This window comes from Scardinius erythrophthalmus, assembly GCF_964197995.2.
Source record: "Scardinius erythrophthalmus genome assembly, chromosome: 17".
Taxonomy (NCBI): Eukaryota; Metazoa; Chordata; class Actinopteri; order Cypriniformes; family Leuciscidae; genus Scardinius; species Scardinius erythrophthalmus.
Genome location: NC_138237.1, coordinates 8,908,524 through 8,924,096, shown reverse-complemented (window position 1 = coordinate 8,924,096; position 15,573 = coordinate 8,908,524). Strand labels below are relative to the sequence as shown.

At 36.2% G+C, this 15,573-nt stretch overlaps 1 protein-coding gene across 16 annotated transcripts in view; it reads right to left on the bottom strand.

Annotated features, from left to right (window-relative positions):
• Window positions 1–15,573, bottom strand: part of fnbp1b (formin binding protein 1b) — an 81,255-nt gene that overhangs the window by 19,885 nt on the left and 45,797 nt on the right. For 6 of the 16 annotated variants that reach the window (XM_081391794.1, XM_081391784.1, XM_081391795.1 and 3 more), the window contains exons 5-10: window positions 13,955–14,017; window positions 12,592–12,696; window positions 8,091–8,219; window positions 7,730–7,876; window positions 5,531–5,725; window positions 666–857 (exon numbers count right to left, since the gene is read on the bottom strand). In XM_081391794.1, coding sequence (XP_081247920.1) covers window positions 666–857; window positions 5,531–5,725; window positions 7,730–7,876; window positions 8,091–8,219; window positions 12,592–12,696; window positions 13,955–14,017 — 831 coding nt within the window. Of the gene's footprint in view, window positions 1–665; window positions 858–5,530; window positions 5,726–7,729; window positions 7,877–8,090; window positions 8,220–11,600; window positions 11,754–12,591; window positions 12,697–13,954; window positions 14,018–15,573 lie in introns of those variants that run through there. The other 10 variants (XM_081391786.1, XM_081391788.1, XM_081391791.1 and 7 more) reach the window with 3 other exon arrangements.

Below are 15,573 nucleotides of genomic sequence, written 5' to 3'. Positions count from 1 at the left end.
ACTTATGACACTAAAATGACATTAATTGGGACAGCGATTCTTTGTTATGAAAAATAAATACCAAATGTATTGAAAATCTAATTTTTTAAGGTTCTTAAGAAAAAATGTAAAAAAAGAATTTGAATATTTTATTAATTTTACAGGCAAATTTACAGTTATTAATAGTCTCAAAAATTAGGAAAAATAATTAAAGAAACAAAGTTAATGATAACCATTGTATTCTATTCATTAAACTATAGAATGATTGTTAAATATATATATATATATATATTTATATTTATATATATATATATTTTTTATTTTTTTATTTTTTATTTTATCCTAATTATCATCCTAGAGAACATTTTATCCTAAAAAAATTCTGAAATCATCCTAGGGCACAGAAAAGTTCCCCTAACTGTAGATTCGCTCAAATACGATCATCCAGTCATGACTCATGACTTAAAGGCAGCATTAGATGACATATGACATCAATAGGTTGTTTTATATTTAGATTATGATGTAAAAAAAAAAAAAAAAAAACTTAAAACGATCATTCGGCTCCTTTTTTCCATTATCCAAACGTACACTGACATGACAGCACAGACCAAGAGCGACGCACGCGCACACTTACATGAACACACAGATGTTGAAGACGTGAAACGCCAGCATGCACGGATACTTACCCCTCGCCGGAGGCTCCTGAGGCAGTGCATTTTGGGCTTGGAGGTCATGAGGTCGTTGAATCGGTGGGACAGGGGCTCCTTGGACTGTTTGGGGGTCTGGGGAGTGGGGCAGGGGTCAGGGGTCACAGCAGAAGGTGAGGGAGGGTCAGGGGGGGGCTGGCGAGGTATGGGGGATGTTAACAGGGACATAAGCTACCGGTAAGACACGTGCCACAGAGCAGCGACCAGTGAGTGAGAGAGATTTACAGAGAGAGAGCGAGAGAGAGAGAGAGAGAGAGAGAGAGAGAGAGAGAGAGAGAGAGAGAGAGAGAGAGAGAGAGAGAGAGAGAGAGAGATTTACAGAGAGAGAGCGAGAGAGAGAGAGAGAGAGAGAGAGAGAGAGAGAGAGAGAGAGAGAGAGAGAGAGAGAGAGGGAGAGAGAGAGAGAGAGAGAGAGAGAGAGATTTACAGAGAGAGAGCGAGAGAGAGAGAGAGAGAGAGAGAGAGAGAGAGAGAGAGAGAGAGAGAGAGAGATTTACAGAGAGAGAGCGAGAGAGAGAGAGAGAGAGAGAGAGAGAGAGAGAGAGAGAGAGAGAGAGAGAGAGAGAGAGAGAGAGAGAGAGAGAGAGAGAGAGAGAGAGAGAGAGAGAGAGAGAGAGAGAGAGAGAGAGAGAGAGAGAGAGAGAGAGAGAGGGTGGGACAAAATCGATCCAGAAAGAGGTAAACAAAAGAGGAGGGGGAACACAAAACAAGAGAAATAAGGACCCAAAAATGTTACAGAACTAAAGCAACGAATTAATCAATTAATCAATTAATAGAACAAAGGAAAACAAAAAATCAAACGGAACGTAAAACAAATGCCAACTGAAAGAAACACGCTGCAGCTGTGGTGTTGTTAACCCTGTGAGCGAGAGAGTTAGTGCGTTAAACTCGGTTCGGGAGATCAGGGGTCACATGCAGGGGTCAAATCACTGCAGAACCATTTAAAGGGACAGTACACCCAAAAATGAACAGTCTGACATCATGTCAAGGACTTTTGTTCTTCCCTGGAACACAAAAGGGGATGTTTATGCTGCTTTTTTCAATATGATGGAAGCGGATGAGGAGCATCGGTTGTCAAGCTTAAAAAAATGCCAAAAATCCCTATGAAAGTAGTACATATGACTATATGTACTAGATCTGTAAAACTGTGGCATGAGGTTAGAGAGTTTTCCAAGAATTTCTCGCCTTTTTGGAGCTTGACAGACATTAATATTCCTGCCATTTCCTCTTTTTGTGTTCCATGGAAGAAAGTAAGTAAATGAGGGTGAGTAAAGATGACAGCATTTTCATTTTTGGCTGAACTGCCCCTTTAACAAACATCATGCACAGCAAACACACACACACACACACACTGCTCTAAAGTACAAAAAAAATGATTTCAGGTCAACCATTTGCTCTTTTTCTCTCTCGCTTTCTTATTAGCAAGCTCCCTAAGGCATACTGGAGAAATTAACGAACGTGCGTTCTGGGACAGCTCACATTAACTGTTCGGTTCCCAACAGACTAGAAAACCTAAATCTGTCTTTGAAGGCCGTGACACACCAAGCCGACGTCAAAGAACTGGCAGTGACGAAAGCCGACTGTGCTGTCGCCTCTCGTCAGCTTCACTTGTACACCTAAAGGACTACAGCTGACTAGCAACTAGCACATGTGTTCTGCGCATCAGGAAATAACTGTCTATATCAGTAGGGATCGATATTCATCATTCAAAGAGGCAAACCAAAACTAGGACTGCAGATCGACAAACTGTACATAAAGCAGCGTCTTCTTACAATTCTGAATATCAATCATGCTTATCACTTTCTTCATTCCAGTCAGCTCATATTATTATGAAAATATTTGTGTGTTTGAAAGAGCATGTAAGATGATGTAAAATTAGAGCAGCCGTGTTGTCTTGACTTCGAACACTGACTCATTCACTAAGCTGAACAACCAATCAGAAAGATCTCTCTCACTGACGGCCGACACCGATTCAACATGCGGATTCGGCCAAAGTGTCATCGACGGTGGCCCGACCAGACCCACGCCACAAAAACTAGACATTGGCCGACTGTTGGCTTGGTGTGTCTCGCCTTTATGCATTAGGAAAAATCAAGATAAATCGAAATCTACATGAACTTGCCGAATACCACCGGAAATAATTACGACAAAAATGATGTGTGCAATAGTGCACTTAAAATGGAAGTCCATGCAGCATTGAGTTCATAACCAGTAGTCCCACCAGTCAAATAACATATTTTGTACAAAACAATGTAATCACGTCAACATTAATATGAGCTGCATACATTTTGCTTTTAGTTTTGATTAACTAACATGATTTTTAATAGTTTTAGTTAAGAATAACACTAGCCCATAGACTTCCTTTGTGAGTGCATTACTGTACACACTATTTCTGCTTATTTTGACTAAACAAATATATTTCCTGTGGTAATCTACAGCATTTCAACAGATGCTGTCAACAGAGATTAACTTGCACTGAACCCAGAAGATTCCAGTAATCTTTACCAACATACATTAACACAAGAAAGCCTCTTCTAATCCTCTAGTAACAACCTAATTGTGTCATATCATCTGCTTTCAACGTATATTCATGCAAAAACACCATTAATCCGATACAGTTTTGCACGAGACGTTTGTGCGTTTAGCTAGACGACTGTATTATTGAATGTTGTTTCTAAGAAAAGACAGTTAAAGTCTCCTAATACTTGTCTAGTGTTACTTCTGACCACAAAAAGACATTACACACACAACACACACAGAATAGACGTGAACTGACAAACATAGGCTATGATTGGAACAGCAATCTACAAACTACTCAGACTATTTACATGGTATGTATACTAAGGGCAATATGCAAATCTAGTCCTACTGTACTTCATTTGCCAAAATATGCAGTATACAACAAAGCACACTACATGGAGAACAATTTCCCATAATGCAATGCGCTTAAGTTCCATTTTCAGAGTAAATAAAAAGAATTGTAAGTGATACAAATGCAATATCTGCCAAAAGGTACATTGTTACACAAAACTGGACTAAAAATGTAAAATAATCATATTTATTTCTAATATAACAACTGGGCGCCATTGCCAAATTAAACATGATGTGATGAGATCATGTGACAACAAAGTACATTTGCGTACTACTGTATCGTTGCATAATGTTACACATAAACATACATTTATTAAGAAAGTTTGGGGTTGGTAAGATTTTTAACTCTGCTCATTAAGGCTGCATTTATTTGATCAAAAATACAGTAACAACCGTAATATTGTGAAATATTATTATAATTTAAAGTAACTCCTCTATTTTTATATATTTTAAAATGTAATTTATTCCTGTAATGGCAAAGCTGAATTTTCAGCATCATTACTCCAGTCTTCAGAGTCACATTGTCCTTTAGAAATCATTCTAATATGATGATTTGCTGCTCAAGAAACATTTCTGATTATTATTATTATTAGGGATGCACCAATATGAAAGTTTTGGCTGAGACCGATAACCGATAATTCTTTTTATTTGAAACCCGATAACCGATATATTGGCCGATAAATCTAAATCCAAATTTTTATATAATTTTTGAGAGCCTGATTACAAAACAAAAGTCTAACCATTAAAAGCATGTGCCAAGCACAATTATAATTTTATGAAGCCTATATGACAGACTTGCACTGCACATGTTGCACTTAAATGTATTTTTGAAGTGATTTCAATCATATTTAAAGCAATTCGAAACTATCATGTTGAACACTGCGCATCTGAAGTGTCTCAGCTGAAGGAAATAATACATTTTTAATCGGCATTTATATATAGGCCAAATTTTCTTATCGGGTTTGTGACGATAACATTAAAAATGAACATATATCAGCTGATACCGATATGATGGCCGATATAGCGTGCATCCCTAATTAATTATATATCGTGCTGCTTCATATGTTTGTGGAAATCATGATAAATTTCTCTCAGGATTCGTTGATGAATAGAAAGTTCAAAAGAACAGCATTCATTTGAAATATAAATTTGTTTAACGTTAGAAATTCAATTTACTGTCACTTTTGATCAAAATGATGCATGCTTGCTGATTAAAAGTATACATTTCTTTAAAAAATTAAAATAAACATCCTACCATAAAAAAAAAATATATATATATATATACTGCACAGTATGAAATACGCAATACAGTAGTTTTCCATTCTGCCCATAGCCATAAAGACACACCTCAAAAAATAATATATCACAGTGTTAATGCTCACATCCTGGTCCTGCGAGGTTAGGCGGGGTTTGGACTGAGCATGCTCAGTAAGAGTGGAGCCTTTGACACAAATGTCAAAGGTCACAAGAAGACAGAGGAAGACGAGGAGAAGGAAGAAGAATGTGGTTACCATGAGAACAGCAACGATGAGTGAAGGAAAGAAGAAATTACCTTTCGGTTTGAAAGGACAATACAGAAATAAGGGTTTAGGGTTACAATTCTCTGCGATGTCAAAGGTCAAAGGTGAGGCCTCTCGGGCCGGTGCATTAGTACGTTATCGGTGGAGCGTCAGGATGAACGTGGAACGTTTGTGTTTTCGTGCAGGGAAGGGAAAGGAGAGGAGAATGATGGTGGCAAACGAATAACAGCATCTACAAGTACTACAATAAAACTAGACAAACACAAACAACCTACACAAATGAAAATAACCAGCACAAACTAAAAACAAAACTCACATAAACACATGAAACAATCTTTCTTATGAGCTTTCAGATCGGTCCGTCTCTATTTTTGCGTTCATATTTATTTAAATGTAGTTTTTCGGTCAAATCGAAGTAACTGCGAGCGAATGCAGTGAGTGTGTGTGTGTTACCTTGTTTTTCTTAATGAAAGGCCATAGAGTTTTGCTTTTGCCCTTGCTGGAACGCTCGGCTTTGTTGTCCGAGCGCGAGTTATTGAGGCTGGTCTCAGACACCGTCCTCTTCATCGCCTGACCGTAGTCTTCAAACTCCACATCGCCAGGAGGCTCGAACCCAGACTTATACGACTCTATGACCTGAGAGGAGTCCTGCCGGGGAAAGAAAGCGCAGATAGTCACTGAATAGGGACTTCACATTGATTTCGTTTGCTAAATAAGCTCATTAGTATTGCTATAAAATAAATCTTTCCCAAAAATATATATTTTTAAGGTTGAGAATGCCTCTAAAAGGAGGTTTTGTCAGATTTAGGTCATTTCTGAAGAATATAGCTATATTCCATAAAGGCCATTTGCAGTATCATATGCAGAAGAAGAGAGAGAATGAAATATTATTAGTAATACTCATAAATTAGCTACATAAACGAGTGGTATTTTGGGATGTTGCATAAAAAACGCTGAATGGAAATGCCAAAATGCGCAAACATTTTGAAAATGCACATAAAAAAAAATGCATTTGATTGGGCCAGATCCCCCCCAAAAAAATATGATTTGACAAAATGCGGATGAACTACAATGGAAGCATTTACTGAATTAAACCCTCAATGCACCACAAAAAACTCATGTGACATTTGAGGATGTGATTGGATAACTTGACTAACTATTGGACCAATCGCATCACACAGCATCTCAAATGTTGGTTTAGTTATTCTGAAATGCCTGAGCCAAAGTCTGTCATCAAGAAGATTTTGCATAATGACCTCCCTGAAGCGTCTCGCAAAACTGTGTTCCCAAACACCAGGCATTCAAATGCAGGATTACATGACAGCGTTTCGTCTGTGTGTTCTGAGGCGCAAGTCATTTATGATGAGCGAAAAAGAGCCACAGTGGCTTCTTGATTGCAGAAACTTCCAGTTTTATTACAGATATTTTGTGCCAATTTCAAAGGAAGGGAGGATTGTGTTTTCTTGAACACGGGGGATGGAAACACTGCTTTATTCGCAAATGCTTTATGCAATATTCAAATTTTGCATATAAGTTAAAAGTACAACGTTGGATGGCAAAAGAATGGACTTCAGCACACACTTTTGGAGCTTACACAAAGATGAAAGCTCTGACAGAGCATTTAACAGATAGAAATGTGTACGGATGCCTATAAAAGAAAGTTTTGTCAGATTTATGTAATTTCTGGAGACGTTTGGTCCCAAAAAGCTATTGTCAGAGACGATGGCCATTTGCAGTTTCCTCTGCAGACTATTATATCTATATATAAATACATAATTTCTGCAACTGCAATTTCAGTAATCAATTAAAAACACAGAATATACATTCAAAACATTTGAGAGATTCTGGACTATATCAGAGCAGAGGAGACTTAGAGTAGCAGTTGGATGTCAGGATGTCACTATTATTTATGTTTTTATTTCAATGTTATGCTAATGAAATATGTATTTCCACGATTTTAAAGTAGATAATTTTGTATGAAACGACATAAGTTGCAAAAATTAAATGTGAGCTACATTACCATTCAAAAGTTTGGGGTCTGCAAGACGTTTTTAAATTAATTCTCAATTAATAATTTTATTTAGATTGATTAAATAAATAACATTTATAATGTTATAAAATATTTCTATTTCAAATTAATGCTGCTCTTTTGAACTTTCTATACAAAAGGAAAAAAAATTGTTTTCCACAAAAATAATGAGGTTTTCAACATTGATAATAATAATAAATGTTTCTTGAGCAGCAAATCATCATATTAGAATGCTTTCTGAAGGATCATGTGACACTGAATATGCTGACACTGAGTAATGATGCTGAAAATTCAGTTTTGCATCATAGGAATAAATTACATTTAAAAAATATTAAAATAGAAAACAATCATTTTAAGTTGTAATAATATTTTTCAATGCTGCTGTTTTTACTGTATTTCTATCAAATAAATGCAGTCTTGGTGAGCATAAGAGACTTCTTTCAAAAAAAATATCACAGACCCCAAACGGTAGTGTATGACTTTAAGACATTTCACAGCCTTGTTTTCTGCATTTCCTCTTCTATTAAACTGTCCCCCGGGCAGCAGCACTTGCAAGAGTTATTTCAGACAGAAGGAGGCGCTAGACCCGGTCAAGAAAGAGGCTGTATGAGTGTGTTACTAACATTCTTGGGTTCAATGGACTCGGCCACTTGTGTCATTCCATCCAGGCATTTCCCGATGATGGGCAGAATCTGTCGGTCGACCTCGGCAAACGTTTTCAGCGACTCGCCCATTCGCTCTATCCTCTTCTCCTCCATCGCCTGGATCTTCTGCTCACAACACACACACACAGAGGTAAAGAGTTAACGTGTGTATTTCTGAGTAGAGAGCTGCAAGATCAGGAATTGCGTGTTTACTCTGTTAACTCATTTGCATAATTCAGTTCATTCAAAAACAATGCAGCCAGTGCATGCAAATAAACAACAATATCAGTAGCCAGAATTCATTCTCAGTGGATGTTTCTATGTGCGTGCATGTGTGCACCTGGAAAATATTAGGGATGATGGTGTAATAATGTTCGTTCTGTTCCTGGTTGAACTTCTGCAGGTATGAGGAATATTCATTCTTGCTGTCAGAAGCCATCTGGTGTCTCATCTGTGCCTGCTGCCGTGCCTGAGAGAGAGAGAGAGTGAAATATAATTGATTATGCATTGCAATATTATTAAAATATAAAGTACTTACACCCCTAAAAGCCACATAAACTTAAACACATGAGTACTGTCCCAATTTGCATACTTATGCACAATTATATGCCGTTTTGTATAGTGCGAGTAGTGTGTTCACCCTAAAAAAATCCAAATAGAATAGGTACACTTTAAATCCCTGTATAAATAACCGGGAAAAACGAAAGTGTGGAATACTTCATGCATTAACTATCGCAGCTTTAATCATGTAGCAGAGGGGGAGGGGCTTCAGACTCCGATGTTCAATGACAAAATAACCTTATAAAGTTCATAAACTACACGGATGAGTTCATAGTGTATAAGTCCATAGTGTATAGTGCGTCATTTGGGACGCAATTTACACACAAAAAACAAACAAATCTTTGCGTTTTCCTACGTCTTTGTGACAAAACATTCTCATTAAAACTAATCCATTCATAGGGTTATCTCAAGTTATAACCAGTTAGATTCTAATTATTAGAACATATCTGATGTTTAATATAGAGATATGCGAGATATGAGATTTTTGACCAATGAGATTACACGGTGGGCGGGGCTAACCAGTGTGATGATGCAGAAATCAACAAAAAGACCACACGCAATTTTGTTCTGAGTCTCAATGACTTCCCCTAAACTAACACACATACATATATATGCACATATGCAACCTCAAAATACACATAAAAATGGTTCCTCACTCCTATGACCCACACATCAGAGTATCATCACCTTTAGCCTCATTTACATAAACATATTTATAACTAACTCACAGTTATGTGTCAAAAAGCAGCTTTGACGTACGAGTGAAAAGCTAAAATAAAAACTAGACTGTATAAACACCCACTGCTCAAGAGCTCTTGTGGTTTAAAAAAAAAAAAAATCATCAGTTTGTCTGCTGAAAAAAAAATGCATACAAATGCATTTGAATGCACATCATTGAAGCGAGAGAACGACACAGAGAAAGCAGTGTCACGTCAACCACATCCTGATCCGATTCAAGGAAATCACACTGGTTAACCTGAGGTTCAGAGTTGCCATGGCAACACTCCGACGACTCCACCAGCTCATCAACGGCAGACGAGAGCATGAGCGGATGGGAAGTTTAGAAAATTACATTTGCTGGAAATTTATCAAAATAAGTCAGACGTTTTTACAGATTTAGTGATGTAATTAGACTATTAAAATGAAAATGAAACTGTGACATATCACTCAGTGCTTGTGCATTACAATTATGTTTTCTTAAATATAAGAATATTCAAATGTAAGAATATTGCATTAAAATATTTACATCATATTTATAATATAAAATGTATAAATATATAAAACATAATATAATATATTATAATTTATATTATATTTATTATATTTTCTTTTTATATTAAGATTTTTATAAAATAAATAAATATTATTTAGATGCAATATTCTCACATTAAAATATTCTTATACTTAAGAAAATATTGCAATGCACAAGCACTGAGTGATATGACAAATTAAATATATAAATATTTATTTATTAAATATTAATACAAATATAATAATCTAAAATATAAAAATATATAATACATATACAAATACATATGAAATAAATAATATGTATATATTAATTATATATATTACAAATGTTAAAATATTTTTTAAAATAAAATGTAAAACGAATGGTGAATATACGGCATTGTTTTTATATTGTATATTATATGGTATTATATTAAATAAAATAAAAACATTTTAAATATTTTGTAAAACTCATGTGGACACATTGCAAGACGACCAGATACTGATGATTCCTAAACACACAAACATCCTAATAAACTGTAATATGATGAGCTGACATTTATATGTGGGCCAGAAGAACAGGAAGCTTTGAGATTTACATGTTTAAATATTCATGCCTGGAGCGATATAACTGGTGGGGTAGCAGCGCAGACAAACTTTAAACAAGCCTGTGATTGGGTGGCCGTTCAGCAGGTGTGTCGTGTGGGCGTGGCCATGGCTGGACAGGAAGCAACGGTGTCCTGACACACAGACACACACACGCAACACACACAGACCTGCCACGGTGCACCTACCTTCAGGCAACATCGCTTTATGGCATGATATAAAAAAAACACAAATATACACATTAGTTAGCTTAGACTACTAATGAGTTAGGGCTTAAATCTACACCGTATCATGACAGCGACATATCCAAAACAAACCGCTCGACAACACATCAAAGTCAAACAAGACGCATCAAAACCCCACGACCCTTGAACACACAAACACACTGGCTGCATTCAGAATGAAATACAAGCACTACACTTCTATTGTAACTGTATCTATCTATCAAATAGTAACTTTCAAACTGCAGTATATATGCCATGTTTATGTCATACGACCTCATTGTGTTGCATATTTAATTCAGTGAGTGAAGTCTTAACTTTTGGCAGTATGAAGTTTTTTTTTTTAAATCTGTAAATGAGTCATAAAAGAGATCAAAATTTGATATAATATGAGTCTCAGGGTAAATGGAAGATAAAGTTAAGGCGCATTGCATTATGGGATGCAGTTCTCTGGTTATATATACGGAAGCTTATCCAGCTAATCCATTCGTGCACCGTTCAAATGCAGTACACAGTAAACTGCAGAAAAGGCACGAGTAGTATGGTAATATACTATTGCTGAATGCAGCCACTCTCTGATTGGCCCAATACAGCGTATGTCTACATTACATCTGTACATCTGTGTCTACATTAAAGAGGACCTATTATGACCTTTTACAGACTCTTCATTTTGTTTTTGGGAACGACTGGAATGGGTTTTCACGCTATAATGCTTAAAGTAATTGTTGCAGCTCCTCTCTTCCTAGTCTGTCAGTAACGCTCTGTTTAGTTCCTGTCTCTATGAAGCCCCTCCTTCTGACAAGCACAATGTGCTCTGATTGGTCGGCTGGATCAGTGTGTTGTGATTGGTCTACCACTTTAAGTGTGTTTCAGGAATGTCACTCCCCTTATTATAACCTTGACGTCTTTTAACACACTACTAACGAACTCAACCAGGCCCCGCCCCTTTACTCTGCGTATTCCTTGTGTGGGAATTATTTAAATGAGGAATATTGTGACGTGTTCGTTCCCTGAAGAAACTCAAGACTACAATGTAGTCTAAGTCTACAGTTTCAGGGAGTTAAGAAACATTGACACTGATATAGAGAATAACTCCCGCTGGACTTTTTCATGCTCAAACCGCAACATTACACACTAAAAAAGATGCAAATGTGAAAAAAAGCATAATAGGTTTCTTTAACAGATCTGCAAGTTTGGCTTTGACATGCATTTGACTTTTCGGAGACACTCACACATGCTACCTAAAAGATCTCGACTTTCTCAGTATCTGACCGGTAAATGACAATAACACTCTAGATACTGGACTCCTGGAAGCAGGCGCTCTTTTCCACATCTGAATACTTTGGAAATTTCTCTTTGTTCTGCACAAGCTATCATGCAGACATCTGCCGAGCACACGCTCTGGAACAAAGAAAGATTAAAAATGAGCAAGGCTCATCGAAAGCATAGGCGATGTTGCCTGTCCTGTGAGACTCCACAGTCACCCCCCCCCCCCGCCACCCCCCCCCCCACACACACACACACACACACACACACACACACACACACACACACACACGGTCGAGTTTCCACTCAACGCCACGGCAGCAGTGTGAGACAGCGAGGGATGTGTTAAGATGAAGTGAAGGGAAAAACAGACACATGTGAATCACTGGAGATGTATCACTTATTAATTTTGTATAAATCAAATAACACAAAGAGAGGTGATGACATCAATGACATCATGATCAGATGAATTACAGATCTGTCCATCTATCTGAGGATAGATAGACAGATAGATAGACAGATAGATAGACAGATAGATAGATAGATAGATAGATAGATAGATAGATAGATAGATAGATAGATAGATAGATAGATAGATAGATAGATAGATAGATAGATAGATAGATAGATAGATAGATAGATAGATAGATAGATAGATAGATAGATAGATAGATAGATAGATAGATAGATAGATAGATAGATAGATAGATAGATAGATAGATAGATAGATAGATAGATGCTGTAATGTCACGATTCCAGTGTTCATGGAAATAATGACTTCACTGATTGGTGGATTTCTTTTCAGGATTTTGGGTAGTGTAGATCTTCACTAGGAATTTGGGTATGATAATTTTTTTGGTGGTTTCTACATAATTATATTTGATGAGGTCTACAAACACACACACACACACACACACACACACACACACACACACACACACACACAGCCGGTCTTACCTTCTCCACATCTGCTTTCGTCACGTTGATGTCTGCGTCCATCTTCTCAAAGTACTGCTGGGCTCGATCTGCTTCTTTACAATCCCGCTCAAACTTTCTCTTACACTGCGCACACACACACACACACACGTGTTAAAACATTCATAGATCTAGATGAATATCCTTACAGATGTTCTGATGCAGAACATTCACATCTTAATTAGCACACTCACACATGTTACCCACCAAACGTGTGTGAAGTTCTGCCGTACAATAAACCATCATCCAAAATCACATTGTTTATCCTTCATCTCTCTCTTGCACTCATTTATTTGAAGGGACAATCAACATTTGTGTCCACACTGACCATTGAATCACCCGATCACGCAAACACACACAATGAGATCATTCTTACACACTGACACACACAGGCAGTGCTCTCTTCTCTCTCTCTCACACACACACACACACACACACACACTGAATCAACAAACACAGCCAGAAGACGGCTAACGACAACACAATCTATCTCAAACACCACACACTCTGCAGACAGTGGGCGTACAGAGGAGAGTTGTGATATATCCTGTCTGGGTTCAGTGTGTGTGAGACACACACACACACACACACACACACACAGACACACACACACACACACATAATCTAGTCTGACACCCAAGTTCAGATCACTTCGCTAACAAAAAATTACCATGGTTATCTTTTTTGGTAATACCACAGTATTCACTGATATATTTTGAAGTACAGCATGATATGTGAAGATGGAAATCATTCAGTAGCATGGTGTACAGCTTAGGTTTAATTAAATAAAAATAATAATATTATAATATTTTAATTTTAAAATGTCATGTCATTTTAATATTATAATTTAATTTGTATTAAAATGTTGTATTGAAAAATGCTAAATTAAATTTAATAAATACAAAAAATATTAATAATATATTTTAATTTATAAATTAATTATTTTATTCTATTTCAATATTTTAATAATTTAATTTGCATTTAAATATAGTATTGAATAATGCTAGTTTATAAAATTACAAGAATAAATACAACATTAGTATTATAATAACATGGTATGCGACTTAAATAAATACAATATCAATATTATAATATTTTAATTAAAAAAAGAAGATATATATATATATCTTCTTTTTTTAATTGAGATAGATTGTGTTGTCGTTATATATATATATACACTTTTTAACTTAACTTAATATTAACTTTTTAAATACTTTAATACATTATTTTGTATTGAATAATGCAAAACAAAGGTCTTTTCACTAGTAATCCCAGACTTTTATATCAAAGTAACATGGTATTAAGTCTGGAATATTGATTCATTATTGATTTTGGTTGAACTCACCGACTCCAGCTGTTTCCAACTGGCTTCGACCTGTTGCTGCGCCTTCCGTCCATCATGGAAATGCTGTGAGAGAGAAAGATGTAGAAAATGAATCACTTGTTCATCATGATTTATTAAGAGCATAATGCACATAAAAGCAAATACACATTCCCAAAAGAAAACGATAATGCACACAAATAGCACTTTCATTGTTCAATAGATTGAGAAGTTCTCAATTATGATTCAGTTCTGTATCAGTTTTGTTTCAGATATTTTCCCTAAAATTCCTGAAGAGAAATAAATATTATTTGAGTCAGTAATTTACATAAAGAAAGAGTAAAGAGCTATAAAAAAGTGTTCTTATCGTTAAAAAAATATATATTAGAAATAATATAAAAAAAACAGCTAATAAAAATGACAAGAACATATGAAAAAACCTAAAACCAACAAATGATAACTGAAAATATAATAATAAAATCTCATTCAAAATATAACAAACAATACTAAAATAACACTGTTCAATAACATCAGTCTCAGAATTTGATGATAAATGTTTGAGACACTGTTGAAAGATTATTAGTCTTTTTTCTCAGGTAAAAAAAAAAAATCTCAGAATTGTTTTTTGCAGGAAACTTGATCACACACACATCTCTATTTGCACTCCATTTCATCTTATTACTAATAAATATTGAAAACAAGAATAACTGCAGAATACAAACAGGAGTGTTGTGTGTATGGAAGCGTGTGTGTGTGTTTGCATGTGTGCGAGTAGCCAGGAAGCCATATTGGCGTGTTCTGTGTGTATCCTGTGCGCGTCGTCACACTCGAGGCCGTCTGTGTGTGTTTCTCTCAGCGGCTCCTCTTGGCTTCAGCACTCCAGGGAAAGTGTTCGCTTGGCCAACACTCAAATATCTCTCGCACAAAGAGCTCAGTGTGCCACACAGATAAAGACCTGCTTCTCATGCAGGTCTGAGATCAGCTGAAGACGCCAACAGTCATCAGCTTAATAACAACACATGACAGCTTAAAGAAGACCAATTTAAATAGTCATGTGACATATCAAATCACAAACATGTTTTGCATCCAGAGATCTGGAAACCTTACTTCAGTAAAAGTATGGTGAAAATGACTCCATTACAAGTCACTAATGAGTAAAAGTCTATCTGAGAGTATCTGATTTTAACAGTACTATTTTACTCGTACTGAATGTAGGCTCAAATATGCACTAGTCCTCGACATCTAAAAGGCCGTTTACACGACACCACTTTGAAATAGAAAACTTTTTATGTGCTTTGGCCGTTCATTTACACAACAACGGCATTTTGGGAGCCTGAAAACGTAAACTTTTGAAAACGGGTTTCGAAGTGCAAGTTTACCATTATGAATTTGTGAAAACAGTGACTTCATTGCTCATGTTTATTACGTTTTTAGTCAATAGGCACGTAGTGTTTCTTTACGAAGTGACATCGCCAACTACTGGCCTGGCAGCAGAATACAGCGCTTCTAGATTTGTGAGGAGAGCAAACACGTTTCTTTTCTAAAATCGAAATAAAACTGAACATCTCAATATTGCAATCAACAATATTGTTGATATTAAAACAATAAAACCCTCAAAAAGGGCATTAACTTTTAGTCTAGTC